Source organism: Eutrigla gurnardus, assembly GCF_963514095.1.
Source record: "Eutrigla gurnardus genome assembly, chromosome: 13".
NCBI lineage: Eukaryota > Metazoa > Chordata > Actinopteri > Perciformes > Triglidae > Eutrigla > Eutrigla gurnardus.
In genome coordinates this window covers 1,164,066-1,180,489 of record NC_139936.1, presented here as the reverse complement: position 1 = coordinate 1,180,489, position 16,424 = coordinate 1,164,066, and the positions used below count along the sequence as shown (strand labels likewise).

Genomic DNA, 16,424 nt, shown 5'->3' with positions numbered 1-16,424 from the left:
TGGAGGACTACACCAGGAGGTCTTGGGGACTACATCAGGTCTGGAGGACTACACCAGGAGGTCTGGAGGACTTTACCAGGTCTGGAGGACTACACCAGGAGGTCTTGGGGACTACACCAGGTCTGGAGGACTACACCAGGTCTGGAGGACTACACCAGGAGGTTGTTTTAGATGTTTTGTAGTGAAGTAGTGGGAGGCGGTGAAAATAGCAAAGTGTTGTTATTGTTATATGTAGAATAAAGGGCAGCCTGTCCAGCGAGAATAAAACAGAAGCGTTACCTGACGTCCTGTCAAGCTGATCCAGATCAGACCTAAAGCTGTGATCCAGATCAGACCGGAGACGGGTGGACACGTGGGTCTGGATGCGTTTAAACAGAAAACCCTGGAGATGACAGACAACATTACCAACACATCGTGAATACAATTAAACAAGTTCAACCTGTTTGGGAACAGTTGCTTCTTCTGTCCACTAGATGGAGTTCTTTTTTTTTTTAGAAAAAGAAAAAGAAATTAATCAACTGGAAGTTCACCAACAATTAAAGGGAAAATATTTAAAACATTTTTTATTTCTGGGCAACTTCAAAGGAAGAAAAGTGTGTGTATGTGTGTATATATATATATATATATATATATATATATATATTAGTGTAATAAAGTGTTTCAAAGCGTTCCCGTCGGGCCGGACATTAATCGTTTACAGCGTTCTGTTTCCTACACAGTGAAATGACGATTTAATTGCTTACTGGAATCACTGGAATCTGAGTTGGGACCAGTTGGAGGACTTGAAGAAGACCACATGTTTCCCTTCTGGCTCTCTGTTGTTGGAAAACACAAAGCAGTTAAAGGATCCCAACATGGAGGAGGTTCATGCCTCCAGTACAGACGTGGACAGAATAACGTGAACACCTTTTTGTTTTTTTAAATGAGCTCTTCTGGGCGGGACTGAACCACACAGTAAATAAGACGGTGGCGTTGCCACGGTGACGTCGTTGGCCCGACAACTGAACACCAAACAGAGTTTATGAATGAATCTTCGTATTTATTCATTTTCTTAAGGTTGGCGGTTCCGTCCAACACTTTGGATCAAAGAGAACATTCTGACAACTTCAGTCAGATATTACATATGAATATTCCCGGTGACCTTTATTTTAATGCTGGTAAACGTAGAGTTCATCAGTAAACGAGTTACAGAACACTGCTATGTGTTATACAACGCTACATATACGTTATATAACCTTTTATAACTCAACCTGCTGCCACGTTGAACAGCTTCAGTCTCCGTTTCACAGCTGTGGTTTAAAAACGTCTCTTTTCTCTCAGAGTTCATGTGATTGGCCGGTTTGAAACCAGGTGTGAAACCAGGTGTGAAACCGGTCCGCTGTAGAAGGTGCATCTTTAAACCTCCCCGTCTCAAACAAACATCACTAAATCTACTTCATGCCAAACAATACTGCATAGGTAAGAACACAATGAAACGAAATAACAGCAAACATGTGGAATATGATGTTAGAACAGGAAATTAAATACTATATGTACACAGTGGCTTTAAAACGATGTGCTGGTGCACGTTAACCACGTGCCTGATTATAACCACTTTTTAAAATTCAAATCATATAACTGTGTGCATAAACATAAATACTAATACTTCATCTTTAGTGTCGTTCAGTCACAGAAATCTCCATTTGCAAACTTATCCAAAACAAAATCACATGAAATGTAAAAAACGTGATATGAAGATGTGAGGTTTCTGATTAATACAAACTTCCTTCATCGGCTTCATGAAAACTAAAATCTGTTTTCTTTCAGTCCGGTAAAAACATCAACAGTGAAACGTCGGAGACAAAAACACCAGAAACGCATCGTCAGCAAATATGAAAAGATGCATTTAAGTGCTGTGAAAATAATCTGAACTCCGGGTTTATTCATGAAAACCATGAAATACTGTTGAAAGCTCCAGAACCAAATAGTAAAGGGACCTTGACTAAAAATGACTGTTCTCTTTTATTTTATGGACTAATTTTAATGGAATGATAATTTAATAATATTCATATTTAAATATATTCTTATTTAAATATGAATATAATCATATTTAAAAGAGACAAATCACATTATCATAAATACTATAATATAAGTATTACTAAAGTATAATTACACTATTAAATAAAAGAACAATCATCTTTACTCAAGGTCCCTTTACTAGTTTTTTCTGGAGGTTTCAACAGTATTTCATGGTTTTTATTAATAAAGTTTACCAGCAGATTATTTTGTCCAACTAACCAAATATAAATATATTCATATTTAAATATTCATATTATTTAAATATGAATATATTATCTTTGCTGCCGTCTGAATATAAGTTTCTGATGAGCCGCCTCTTCGTTGGCTCTGCGTTGTCATGTGACCTCCGTCCTCTCGGATGGTTGGTTAAACATTACTGGTTCTGCTCTTGCCCTTAGCCCCGCCCCCTCCCGGGCTTCCTTTACTCTCCGACTTCCTGCCTCCAGGTGAGTTCTGAGAGGCGGAGCCGGACTGACCACTGTTGTTGTTGTGGTTGGTGTTCCCGCTCAGCGTCTCCATGATGGAGCGGAAGGCCCCGAACGGACGCTTGCTCTCCGTGCTTCCTGTTGGAGTCCTCTCCTTCCCATGATGCCCTTTGGTCTGCTCCGCCTCCTGGGTGGAGCTCTTGTGGACCTGCTCGTCGAAGGTGACCCTCAGCTTGAGGTTCTGAGATGTCTTCCTGCGAGACGACGGCGACTTCAGGGCGCTCTTGGGGCTGGTGGCCACCTTCTGGCCGCCGGCGGGGTCGTGGAGGTCGCTGGCGGCGTCCAGCGTTTTCCCGTCTGCGGCGTCGGGGTCGCTGGAGGTGGGGGAGGGGTTGCAGCCGACGCCGTCCGCCGACTTTGACCCGCTGACGGAAAACGCCTGCTTCCTCTCAGCTGTGGAGGAGGAGGAGGGGAGGTGGTTCTTCATCATCAGGTTCAGGTGGTTGGATGCCGCCTCCTCCTTCGTGATTGGCAGGTGGGTCGGCCTATCAGGTCGCTGGCTGTTTCCTGGAGTCTTCCCTTCCTCCGGGGGGTACCCGTCCGAATCCGACTCACTCAGAGAGCGCTGCATGATCTGCTTGAGTCTCGCTAGTTTGAGCTCCCTCCTCTCCACCAGCCCCGCCCTGCGGGGGGCCGTGCCGGCTCCGGGCGCCCCGGGGCCCCCCGCCGGGGGCGGTCTGTCCCTGGGACCCAGCGCATCCGGCACCTCCTTCCCCAGCAGCTGACGCAGCACCGGGTCCGGGCCCACGGCGCCCTGACGGACCAGCCAGCTCTCACCAGGAGTCCCCTCCGCGGTCAGCAGCATCTCTGGCCACGCCTCCACCGAGGGCTGATGGGAACTGGAGTCCAGAGAAGGAGACAGACATTAGCCTCGACGTTCAGTGTTCAAATGTAGTTAATGACTAATAATAACCACTACTAGTACTACTAGTGGTACTGTCACTACTACGTATACTACTACGTATACTACTACTGGTACTACTGAAACTATTATTGGTATATATAGGTTCTACCTGCATGGGGTTGTAAGAAACCACGGTGGAGAGGTTCTATCTGTATGTGGTTGTAAGAAACCACGGTGGAGAGGTTCTACCTGCATGTGGTTGTAAGAAACCACGGTGGAGAGGTTCTATCTGTATGTGGTTGTAAGAAACCACGGTGGAGAGGTTCTACCTGCATGTGGTTGTAAGAAACCATGGTGGAGAGGTTCTATCTGTATGTGGTTATAAGAAACCACGGTGGAGAGGTTCTACCTGCATGTGGTTGTAAGAAACCACGGTGGAGAGGTTCTACCTGTATGTGGAGAGGTTCTATCTGTATGTGGAGAGGTTCTACCTGCATGTGGTTGTAAGAAACCACAGTGGAGAGGTTCTATCTGTATGTGGAGAGGTTCTACCTGTATGTGGTTGTAAGAAAGCACGTTGGTGAGGTTATACCTGCATGTGGTTGTAAGAAACCACGGTGGAGAGGTTCTACCTGTATGTGGAGAGGTTCCACCTGTATGTGGTGGTAAGAAACCACGGTGGAGAGTTTCTACCTGCATGTGGTTGTAAGAAACCACGGTGGAGAGGTTCTACCTGTATGTGGAGAGGTTCTACCTGCATGTGGTTGTAAGAAACCACGGTGGATGTGAGCGTTACCTGGGCGACCGGGACGGCGTCCCCTCAGCCTTGTTGGGGTCCATCAGTCTCTGCAGTTGTTTCTGTAGAGTCAGTCTCTCCGTCGCCTGCCTGCGTAACCAACCACAGACACAGACGGGATTCACTCTGCGTGTGTTGTGCGTGATGTCACAAGTGTTCTTCTGATGTCATAGAAATGGAGAGGATAAGCCCCGCCCCGGGTGACTGAAAACAACAGCAGTTACTTACTCATTGAGCTGCTTGGTGAGTTTGACGACCTGCGAAGCCAACGACATGCAGGTCTCCACGACAACCAGGTAGCGAGCGCAGGTGGTGTGTCCCTGCCGCTCGGCACTCTGGGAAGGCCGCTCCCCCTGCTGGTTCTGGACCGTCACGTTGGAGCCGTACTCCACCAGAGTCTGGACAGACGAACACAGAGACTTGAACCGTTACAGAGAAAGATCTCAGACATGTTGGCGCTTTGTTTTAACTTGTTATTTTAACCACTTTAAAATGTTCGGCTCTCGGCAGCTATTTTATCAGAAACAGATCATTAACTGGAAGTATTTTTGATTGTCGGGCCGGCGAGCCAACAGGAAGCAGACAAGACTGATAACATCCGCCTCCCCAGGAATTAAAAACACTCTGCTTCCATGGCAGGACACGAGGTCCACACTGTAAAACACATTTCATCATAAATCCTCACTTCGTCTCGATAAGAAGCAGAGACGGGAAAATAACACGCAAATGTTGACATTCATATTAATAATGGCTTTAAAAGGAGCAGTGGGTGGTATTAGTGGTATTAATGGGATATAATATTCATAAGTTCTCACAGGTGTATAATCACTTGAAACAAATGTTGTGATCCACTGGATCTAGGTTTACCACAGCTGGAGGAACCAGAATAAAGTATTTATCTATGATTTAATATCAATAACCAGATGAAAAGGATGCAGAAATAACTCCATCATGATGGTGATCAGTAAAAAGTGCTGAGTCATGCTTTGTTAGGTCTGTCTGCAAGACCACAAGATAACTACTGTTAAAACGCTGGTTTTCTGAATGGAGTCTGGTTGATGGGTGCTGGTTCACTGTAGTTCTCTGGAACGACAGGGTTGGAGTGGATCAGTCTTCAGTTGGTTGCAATCTGCAGTCTCACCACTAGATGTCACTGAATGCCGCTCACTGCTCCTTTAAATAGCATTCTGTATCACTGAGCTGCAGGTTGAGGACGGTTAAATGATCTGAGCAGCACTCACCTGTATACAGGTGAGGTGTCCGTACTGAGCCGCCACGTGGACCGCCGTGTTTCCGTTCTGGTCCACCTCGTCCAGAGAGATCGCCTGTTCCTGCATGAACTGAAGCAACCACAGCAGGACCTTCTCCTGGGGACGGAGGGACACGTTTTACCCTCCAGACCACCAGACTAGACCGCCTCCACCGCTCAAGAGACATGATGGTTCGCTAACCTGTCAATCAGCAGGTAAGCCCCGCCCCCTAAAGCATCCCCTGCTTTCTGGTCTGGTGGACTCTAAATGGACCATAATGTACTAAATGAACATCATGCTGGATTGAAGAAGACTTGAAACTAGAGATTGAGACCATAAACTCATGTTTACAATGTTTACTGAGATAATACATCAAGAGAGAAGTAGGACCATTTTCTCATAGACTTCTATACAACCAGAGAGGAGTCGCCCCCTGGTGGCCAGCAGAGAGAAGTAGGACCATTTTCTCATAGACTTCTATACAACCAGAGAGGAGTCGCCCCCTGGTGGCCAGCAGAGAGAAGTAGGACCATTTTCTCATAGACTTCTATACAACCAGAGAGGAGTCGCCCCCTGGTGGCCAGCAGAGAGAAGTAGGACCATTTTCTCATAGACTTCTATACAACCAGAGCGGAGTCGCCCCCTGGTGGTCAGCAGAGATAAATAGGAACATTTTCATCTCCAGCTACAACACATTTCAGAAGACTTTTCTAAACTTCTCAGGACGGGTGGATATTCTAGTGTGTTGGTGTGTATTTGTATCCATGTGAAAGTGTGTGTGTGTGTTACCTGTCCATAGCGGCCAGCGTAGTGGATCAGACTGGGATGCTCTCTGGTGCAGCTCAGCTCAGCGATGGCCTCCGTCTCACTCACCATCCACCGCACACACTCCAGATGACCGTTCTGTAACACACACACACACAGACACACACACAGTGAGGACCAGGTGCTTTTAAATCCGTCATCCCATTATTCTGAGTGAATAAACAAGAGGCTTGTTGATAAGAGCCAATCAGCTTGTCTCTAGAGAACACACTTCCTGTCTGGCAGCCAATCAAGAGGCCGGTTTCCACAGCAGGATAAACACAACAGTAGTTTTACTGTTCAGAGACTCGTTGTCAACCTCATGAGACGGTGTTAAACCTCCATCCTCACACTGAGTGACCTCACTGACCGGCGGCCAACAGCCAATCAGATGTCTGCATTTCTGTAGTTCTTTAAAAAAAGGTCCACATGCAGGTCAAGATGGAGGCAGATGTTTGCCATTTAAAAGACAATATATTAACGTCAGGGTGAACAACTAGCTGAAGCCGCACAATAAACATAGATTACATTTTTTATGAGTATAGATATTCAATGAAAAACATCCCTTCCTTCATTCTAAACTTCCCAAATGTCTAAAGCTTAAAAAAAATAAAATGACATTGTAGATGAAAAGAAGTCCAAACTGAGTTTATATTTGTCCAGTTGAGAAACAGTGATGGAAGATGTCATTCCCCCCCATGTTTTCAGCTATGTGTATATTCTATGCATTATGGTAAGAGCAAGGAAGAAGTGCCTTCAAAATAAAAGCATCCTTCCAGTGAAGGTGATTTCCCATGAATTCTATAACTGAGTCTGTCGCTAACGACTAAATAAAACAAAATGAATGAATATTAAGTAAAATGAATGCAAACTCCACAGCTGACCTTGACTCCCAGCCCGGCGGGGGTGAGCTGCTGGTTGTTGCGCTCGTTGAGGCCGTCCTCCCCCATCAGAGAGGTGAGATGCTGCAGACAGTCGGCGTGACCCTGGCAGGCCGAGATGTGCAGCAGGTTGTTCCCCTCCTCGTCTCGGATCAGCTCCAGGTTGTCGGCCGCCAGGTGAGGCTGCAGGAGAAAGGGGAGGTGGAGGAAACATCACATGTGGTTTGCAGACGTTATGTGTTCGCACCAAACATGAAGAACATTTTCGCCGTCCTGACTGTGTTTACGACATCAACCAGAGGTGCTCGGTGGATTTCACCAAGCTGGATTCACCGGATCTACGTGGGCTGGTTCACCACAGCTGGAGGAACCAGAATAAACTGTTCAGCTGATTTAATATCAATAACCAGATGAAAAGGATGCTGAAATAACTCCATCATGATGGTGATCAGTAAAAAGTGCTGAGTCATGCTTTGTTAGGTCTGTCTGCAAGACCACAAGATAACTACTGTTAAAACGCTGGTTTTCTGAATGGAGTCTGGTTGATGGTGCTAGGCTACGCTAACATTGTAGCTGCTCCATCAACACTCCAAATAAGGTCGTCTAGTCATAAATACAGCAGCGAGAGGCTTTAAAGACACAGCTTAATGGAACTATTTAACTCGTGTTAAAACTTCTTTTGCGCCGCCCGGCCATGAATTTGCATCTTTTTGACTTTGAATGCAATTGTGTCACATAAACAAAAATATGCTTTGCATCTGGAGTGAAACAGCGTTAGATTCTCTTCCATCGGTCAGAAGCCTGAGGACTCACCAGCAACGAGATCTGTCCCTCTCTGACGATGTTGATGATGTTCTGGTTCTTCTTGGTCTCCTCGTCCACCTCCCCTCCTGCTCCTGCTCCGAACCCCCTCGGCCCGCCGATGCCTCCAGTCCCTCCTCCTGGTCCCGGAGCCCAGGGCTTGGAGGCGTCCTGCCTGCCCACGCTGCACCCCGGCAGGGGGAACATCGTCCCCGAGCCCCCCGGAGGCTCCACGCCCGGCCTCTGGCTCTGGGAGTCGGGGTAGACCCGCGCAGACAGCAGCTTGTCTGGAAGTCATCGTTCAAAACACGGTCACATGACATGGAGGAAGTAACAGAGAGAAGAAGAAGAAATGGCAGACGGTCTGTTTACCTGCATCAGAGAAGGAAGAAAGGGAGGAGGAGCAGCTGAGGAGTCCGGAGGGGAGCAACTCCGACTGGTAGCCTCCTCCAGCTGGAGGGCGGTGAAGGTGGTGGTGGTCTGGATCCATGGACTTGGACTTCCTCAGATCGGACCACTTCACCGGAGACAGAACACAATACTGCAGGAGAAGAAATCATTCAGTAGCTGCCAATACAATTCAATATCTTTGGTTTTTATTTGTTTTATTTATTTACTGTTGATTTACTGTAGTTTAGCAAAATAGAAATAAAAAAAGAAAGTATTTTATTGGTTGCACAGAACTATGCTTGCTTGCATGCTTTTATTGTGAAGGCCAGATGTTTCTTCCGGGTTACTCTGTGATTCTACGGGTCCTAAACCAGTACCTGGGTCTGGGCGCTGCCGCTGGCCAGGCTCAGGGGCTCGTTGTGGGGTAGAGCGGAGCTCTTCAGGCCTCCCCCCCGGCTCCTCTCCAGGGTGCCTCCCCCCAGGGTGCCTCCCCCCAGGTTGCTCCCCGTCACCGAGCGCTTGTCGTGGGGGACGCGAGGCAGCGTGGACATCTGCTGACTGGACTTGATGTATGGCACGTCCAGGATCTCGTCCATGTCCAGGTCGTAGTGCTCCAGCTCCCCAAACAGAGCCTGGGGGTTGTTCCCGCCACCGCCACCGCCACCGCCGCCGCCACCGCCGCTGCCGCCGCCGCCGCCGCCGCCCAGGCCCTTCGCCTTCCCCCCCGAGCCGTCAGAGGATGTGGAGGCATGAGTCGGCTTGTCAGAGTCGTCTTTCCCGGCCTCCCCCGGCTCCCCCGGGACCTTCCCCTCCGAGTCCGAGTCGGTGGTCTCCGGCTGGTGTTTGAGAGGCGAGACCCTCTTCACCGGACGGAACTTGCTGTGGACCTCCGCGAGGCCCGTGGGTTTGATTCCCCCGCCGCTGTGGGAGGAGACGCTGCGACTCCAGTTGATGGCCGGAGCTGTGCGATAAGAAAAGAGATCCGTTTAGTTTCACAGATTTAAAAATCCCATCCAGCGGGTTTTAAGGCGGGTCCACACCGGACCGAAAATCGGCGTCTTTGAGAGAGTCGGTGTCCGTGAAATGAGTCTCCTTGGTGTGGTCGCTCGAATCGGCCCACGTCGGCGTTCATTTCAGCCGATTCAAATGTGTAATCCGCCATTCGAGTCGGTCATTCTTTTACCATTCTGATTGGTGGAGGCTAGCAGCTTGACTAGCGAATCAGTGAAGCCCGGAAGTGACGACGGTAAACATACCAGATAACCAGTGGAATCGAAGAAGGCGGTCTAGAGAGGACCGCCTACTTCCGGTTTTCGTGTTTTTTGGCCCACAATACAGATTAGCGCCGCCTGTTGTTTTGGAGACATTACATCTCGCGCAAGCGCGGAACGTATGGCGTCGGCTGTAATTCTGTAGGTGTGAACCGCCCATGTCGTTGTTCGAGTCGGCCATGTTAAGTAGCCGACGCCGAATTCACCGACGCGAGTCGGGCAGTTCTTCCGGTGTGTACACAGCTTTACTTTCAAATCCATTTCACCACAAAAAGAGATGATTGTGCTGCACAGTTCTAGTTAAATCAGGGTTCCTCCACCGTCTCCAGAGTCACATTCAAGCACTTTCCAAGCACTTCAAGGTGCATCTCCATGCTTTTCCAGCCCCTTCCAGCTGTGGTAAACTCCATATTTGTATCAATCCAATGGTCAGTATTCAGTCTACTTATTATGTCACTTGTTCATCACATTAAATGAGATGTTATTGTCCTCTAAACAACCAACATGATGTTTGGAGACAGCTTTTTACAGAAGGACCACAAATGAAAGGAAAACTAATTCCACTAACAGATCCACAGAAATATAATCACCAACTATTTTCATCATCTGTTCATCATCAAAAGTCATTTTTCATAAAGAAATGTCAGAAAATGCTGTTTTCAGTCCCTCAGATATGGAGATCTTCTTTTCTCTGTTCTATCATAGATGTCATCACATACAACACACATTTCAAGACCTTTATTCTACATCCAAGCACTTTTCAAACCTGGAAAACACCACACTGAAATTCAAGTGTATTCAAGGATTTCCAGCACCCGTACCGAGCCTGTCTCCTCCTGCTTGAATAGAAAGTGAGGAGGTGTCTCTGCTTACCTGCTCGCTCCTCCGCCTGGCCATCGCTCCTCCTCGACAGCTCTGGGATGTTCTTCAGAGACGTCACCGAATACTGCAGATATTCAGATGGATGAATTATTATCATCATAACTAACAAAGGTGTTGATTCAACGTCATGATGTTCTGTTATATTATAACTACAGATTCCACTTCATTATCAACCTTTTACTGATACACTGTTGAATCAGGCTGCATTTTGTTGTAATAGTAATACTTTGTTTTTGGTGCAATTATCCAAAAGGAATGTTAAAAGATAAATGACAACAATTAAATATCATATCTGTCCTTTTACATAAAGTATCATATTCCAACAGGGAACTCAATCACTGGATTTAAGCTAAAACAGGAACAAAACTTGATTCATACACAATGATAATAATATCTCAGTTTTATATTCCCACTTTTTAAACCTGTTGTTTTGTTTTGTTTGCAAAGTCCACAGTCTAAAAATAAATTCCCTGGAGGTCATTTGAAATGGATTAAATGTAAACTCGATCCACCAGCGTGAGCTGGTTCTGCTGGTCTCTCCGTGAGGACACGGAGGAGAAGACCAGATTTACTGGAGGGGAAGGTTTGTGTTGTGGTTGGACTGGTTCAACCAAACCAAACTGTGGTTTTTCTGAACAGTTATTTCTGCTCATCATAATAAAACGTTACGTTTCATCTGCACAACACGCCCGAACATAAAATCAGGGTTTTATTCCCCGTTGAGTCCCATGGATTAAATGTATTGAATAAATGATGACTGACCACGGAATCATCGGAGAAGTCGATCTCGTCCAGGTCCAGGTATTCAGGAGCCTCCATCTTCACACCTCATCATCGGCCTCGCCACCAGCTGCAGACGACACGCCACATCCACATTATTACACTGAAAGCAACCGTTGCTCATGTGGAGCAACTTCCCAACACCAACATCGATATATGACGAGATGTGAATCCAGGATCGCCATGAAAGTAATCGGGATAATCGGGAATCTCATTCTGTGTTGACTCTAAAAAAAAAAATCCTCTAGCTCACAATTATGGTGAAGAAGTGAAAAATAGAACTTCCAGGATTTATTAAAACGAGCAGATTCACACAATACCTCCAAATATCAAACTATCATAATGTCATTTTTAAAATAATGTTCATCTCAAATCAAACAAGATCAGAACATAAATAGAATTTATGCCAAAAAAAGATTATTCGATTTGATTTTTTATATTTTGACACACTTTGAGGTGTGAAAATATAATAATTAATCTTTGGAGTAAGATGCGAGTTAATCATGCGTTAACCTTCTTTCTCTATAAGAACGTGCATGAAAACATAAATGTGAGTCTGGTCTGTGTGTAGTTTTAAATCAGCCGTAACACCCCGTCTAGTCGCAGCATGTGGAACACAGGAAGTGGCTGCAGGAAGCTGAGGGCGAGATGACGGACTGCTGCTCGGCGAACGAAGAGGGAAAACCGCCAAAAACAACCAACGGGAGGATTCAGGACAAGATGATCAGGACCGCACGGCAGACCTGCACCAGCATCTCCAAGCACTTCAAGGTGCATTTCCATGCTTTTCCAGCCCCTTCCAGCTGTGGTAAACTCCATCTTTGTCTCAATCCAATGGTCAGTATTCAGTCTACTTATTATGTCACTTGTTCATCACATTAAATGAGATGTTATTGTCCTCTAAACAACCAACATGATGTTTGGAGACAGCTTTTTACAGAAGGACCACAAATGAAAGGAAAACTAATTCCACTAACAGATCCACAGAAATATAATCACCAACTATTTTCATCATCTGTTCATCATCAAAAGTCATTTTTCATAAAGAAATGTCAGAAAATGCTGTTTTCAGTCCCTCAAATATGGAGATCTTCTTTTCTCTGTTCTATCATAGATGTCATCACATACAACACACATTTATAGACCTTTAGTCTAAATCCAAGCACTTTTCAACACCACACTAAACTTCAAGTGTTTTCAAGGATTTCCAGCACCGTACCAGCCCTGTATTTACTTCATGAAGACCCTATTATTGTGTCGGTGGTTGAGCAGGAATGCTAGACAATAAGGGTTAAGTGCACATCTCTGGGTTTGGAGGATTAGGGAGACAAAAACCGAAACATCTGAGGACGTCATGTTGGCTTCTGGGAAACGGCGCCGGCGTTTGTTTTCACACTGAAGAAATAAACGGCAGATTAACGGAGCACTAAAGAGGATCAGGAGCCGGGCCGACCTTCATCAGGTGGTTCACCGGCAACACCATCCAGATGTGCTCGGCCCGCCGCTGGCTTTCATCCCCCCCACAGACATGACTCAGCACTTTTTAACACTTCGGGTTCCCTCGCCTCAGAGACGACGTGTTTGTGAAATAAGACTTTAACGTTTGTTGTCGGATGTAAAGTATATTTTATTAACTAATATTAATTTTGTCTAGTGTGGTTCAGATTTCATCTCGCATCGAGATCAAACTCACTCGGTATCGGTAATGGTTAATATTGTCACTGGTGACTTGAAGACTCACTATCATTGCAGTGAAAAATAAAACCTGATTTTATACAAAAAAACACTTATTTAAAATGTATTTCAACATAATCCTAGTGAGTCATAGTAGACGAGTATGAACCCTGGTTGGTGCCTACGTGGAGGGAAGCCCCGCCTCCTCCCTGGTGCTAAGCCCCGCCTCCTCCCTAGTGCTAAGCCCCGCCCCCCCCCAGGTGCTAAGCCCCACCTCCTCCCTGGTGCCAAGCCCCGCCTCCTCCCTGGTGCTAAGCCCCGCCCCCTCCCTGGGGCTAAGCCCCGCCTCCTCGCTGGTACTAAGCCCTGCCTCCTCCCTGGTGCTAAGCCCTGCCTCCTCCCTGGTGCTAAGCCCTGCCTCCTCCCTGGTGCTAAGCCCTGCCTCCTCCCTGGTACTAAGCCCTGCCTCCTCCCTGGTACTAAGCCCCGCCTCCTCCCTGGTGCTAAGCCCTGCCTCCTCCCTGGTACTAAGCCCTGCCTCCTCCCTGGTGCTAAGCCCTGCCTCCTCCCTGGTGCTAAGCCCTGCCTCCTCCCTGGTACTAAGCCCTGCCTCCTGCCTGGTGCTAAGCCCTGCCTCCTCCCTGGTGCTAAGCCCTGCCTCCTCCCTGGTACTAAGCCCTGCCTCCTGCCTGGTGCTAAGCCCCGCCTCCTCGCTGGGGCGTCCAGAGTAATGTGCGTGCTTGGCCTGGTTGACAGTGTGATGAAGGAGCGGTGGTTGCAGGCGTGTTTCCGATCTTTTCTCCACCTGCCTGCATGTTAAACACCGATGAGGCGTCTACGTCTCCATGACGGGCGGATGAAGCAGCGACTGTGTGGAGCTTTCATGTCAGACTGGATCCGTTTCAGACTGTGTGGCGGCGCCCGCAGAACTAAACTGGTCAAAATAAAAAACCCTCTGATTGCAGCTTTGAGAAACAGTCGAGCCTCACATCCTTGATAACAACAGTTCAGTCCCAAAATAAAGACCGGATTTTAAAAACATGAAGGCTTGTCGGTTGTTTATGTGAACAGCTGACGAGTCCGAATCCTTTCCAGACACGAACACGAGCGCCGAGACGAAACGCCGCGTTGGAGGAAAGTCAAGCAAACTGGAGACGGGGAGGATTTTTCTTTCTACAGTGAGATTAGATGTACGAGGATCATATAGCCCATATAAACACGTTGCTTGGTTCCCCTAACAACGATGTTTGCCGTTGCTATGACAAGGAGTGAAGCATCTTAGCCCAACCCCCCGATCAATAAACACCCATAAGATGACAGTTTGTCCTCATATGAATAAAAGCAACAATAAGCATCAACATCATCACCCTAAGGACCTTAACGAGGCGTTGTCACACGTCATGGGACGTTTTTTTCTGCCATTATTGCCCCCTCTCTCAACTATGTTTTTGTTTACAGAGGCCCTAATACACCGTCGTACACAGCTTTTCATTTTTCTTTTGTAGTTTCTGTCAGTCAAATACTATAGTATTTATTTTAGTTGTTCCGACCAGAACATCACCATCAAAGACCTCAACTTCCACTATGAAGTAAAAACTGAAGCTTCAATTCGATAACCAGTAATTTAGAGTTCCCTACTTTACCAAACCATTTCCTCTGGATCATTTTTATCTAATTGTATCATCTGAATTAATATTTTAAAGCACAAATGTATTTAAAAGGGTTTTTTTGCCATTCATTCAGTTTGTTTACTTTGCATTTGATTTCCCATCATGATATAAATTAATTATAACCAACTATCATTATTTTATTTTCACTTTTATTTTATTTGTTGCCAGATTCATTTAATTTGATAAGATGTGAATAAAAATCTCAATAAAAAAATATGTTTTAAAAAATGATAAATGAATATCAGGAAACAATAACACCATTTCTTTCTTCCCAACTAAAATCACGTGGTTTATAATTGGTATTTTAAACAGCTAGTTAACATATTTAGGATGCTTTTTGTTTCAGTGATGACAGTAAATTAGTGTTATTGTGCTGAATATTTACTCTATAGATTCCTGTTTTACTGACAAACATCCAGTTTAGTGGAATATAAAGGTATAAACGTGCAGTCTGGTGTGTTTGACAGTAAAAACTTCTTGTTCTCGTCTGATTCCAGATAAAACTCGGTGTTGTCTCAGTTACTGGGAGAGGGTGAGCAGCAGAGACTTTTAACAGCTAATAAACCGATTACATGTCTGTTCTACCGGAGAAAACAGCGACGTGAGCTCCTTTTCGGTCCCGGCGGCTGATTTAATCCGTGATAGCCGCTCTGAAAGCAGCGGGAGGCTAATTAGCTTAAACTAGCGCTAGCTAAAATAATCAGCAGCATCCAGGGACGCTAGCGTGGAAGCTAGCTGACTAGCCGGGCAAGCGTTTCTGGGAAAATGAGGTCAGAAGAAGAAAAGCTCAGGTAGAGAGTGGAGAAAGGAAAAGGAGCCCCCACCCCGGGATTAAGGAGCCGTTGTGTCCCGGTTCGGCGGTACGGTACCTTGCGGAAGTCAGGCAGCCGAGGAGAAAGCGCTAGCTCGGGGATGTGACACGGCTAGCCGCTAGCAGCTCTGATCCTGATCCAGCTGTGTTTTTTTCCTCCTGCTGTCGCCTCGCTGTCTTGAAAAGCACAAAGACTTTGACATATGGGCATCAGAGAGGGGAGGCACCGGGAGGAGGGCTCACTCCGCCTGCGTTTCTGGACACCACGGCGGCTGGAAAGAAGAGCTACACTTCATAACGTGAACACTGCTATTTAATGATCCAGCCATCAGAAGCTGTGGAAGCCCGTATACCGTCAGATCATGAGACAGACTCTCTCAAAATACTGACTTATTATCCCCAAATATACCCACAGTGATACATAATCCTAAAATATTCACATAGTATCTAAACAATGACTTAAAACCCCAAGTAATGACTTATTATCCCAAAATATTGATTAACTATCTTAAAATATAGATTTATAATCCCCAAATATTTACTTAGTATCTCAGAATATTTACTTATTATATAGCAATATTCATTTACATCATCATTCTGAGATACTAAGTCATTATCCTGAAAAAGTTTTTTTTTTCTGACAGTGACGGAAATGGGTTTACATACTCTCAGACGTTTTCTTTTTGTGCGTCCAGCTGATTTACTGTTACAATAGACGATCTTTGCAGAGTAAGCGGAGCCGTTATCCGCAGAATAAAAACTAATATTAAACTTCTGCTGAGAGGATTAATTCGTCATTAAAACCTGCATGTATTCCGAAATAAAAATGTTTCACTTCAAATATTAAATGGATGTATTATTTGGACCACTATTGTTGTGCTTTGGGCCGTTAACATCTGCCAGGACAATAAACAATTATGAGAAACAATATATGTATTTTAAAATACACCATCATTGATTATGAATTATATTATTTAAAAGTTTTAATCAAACTTATTTGCTCTCTTTGGAGAACTCTGGGTTTATT

The 16,424-nt window shown here is 45.8% G+C and overlaps 1 protein-coding gene across 1 annotated transcript; it reads right to left on the bottom strand.

Moving 5' to 3' along the window:
* Nucleotides 1–1,009: 1,009 nt before the first annotated feature.
* Nucleotides 1,010–15,598, bottom strand: sncaip (synuclein, alpha interacting protein). Its single transcript, XM_084024373.1, has 12 exons — nucleotides 15,456–15,598; nucleotides 11,225–11,312; nucleotides 10,454–10,526; nucleotides 8,687–9,270; nucleotides 8,292–8,460; nucleotides 7,932–8,206; nucleotides 7,122–7,301; nucleotides 6,223–6,336; nucleotides 5,425–5,550; nucleotides 4,412–4,581; nucleotides 4,184–4,273; nucleotides 1,010–3,382 (listed from the first exon to the last, which is right to left on the bottom strand). Exons 2-12 carry the CDS (start codon nucleotides 11,279–11,281, stop codon nucleotides 2,425–2,427), a joined length of 2,796 nt encoding a protein of 931 aa, XP_083880499.1. The 5' UTR covers nucleotides 11,282–11,312; nucleotides 15,456–15,598; the 3' UTR covers nucleotides 1,010–2,424.
* Nucleotides 15,599–16,424: the final 826 nt, after the last annotated feature.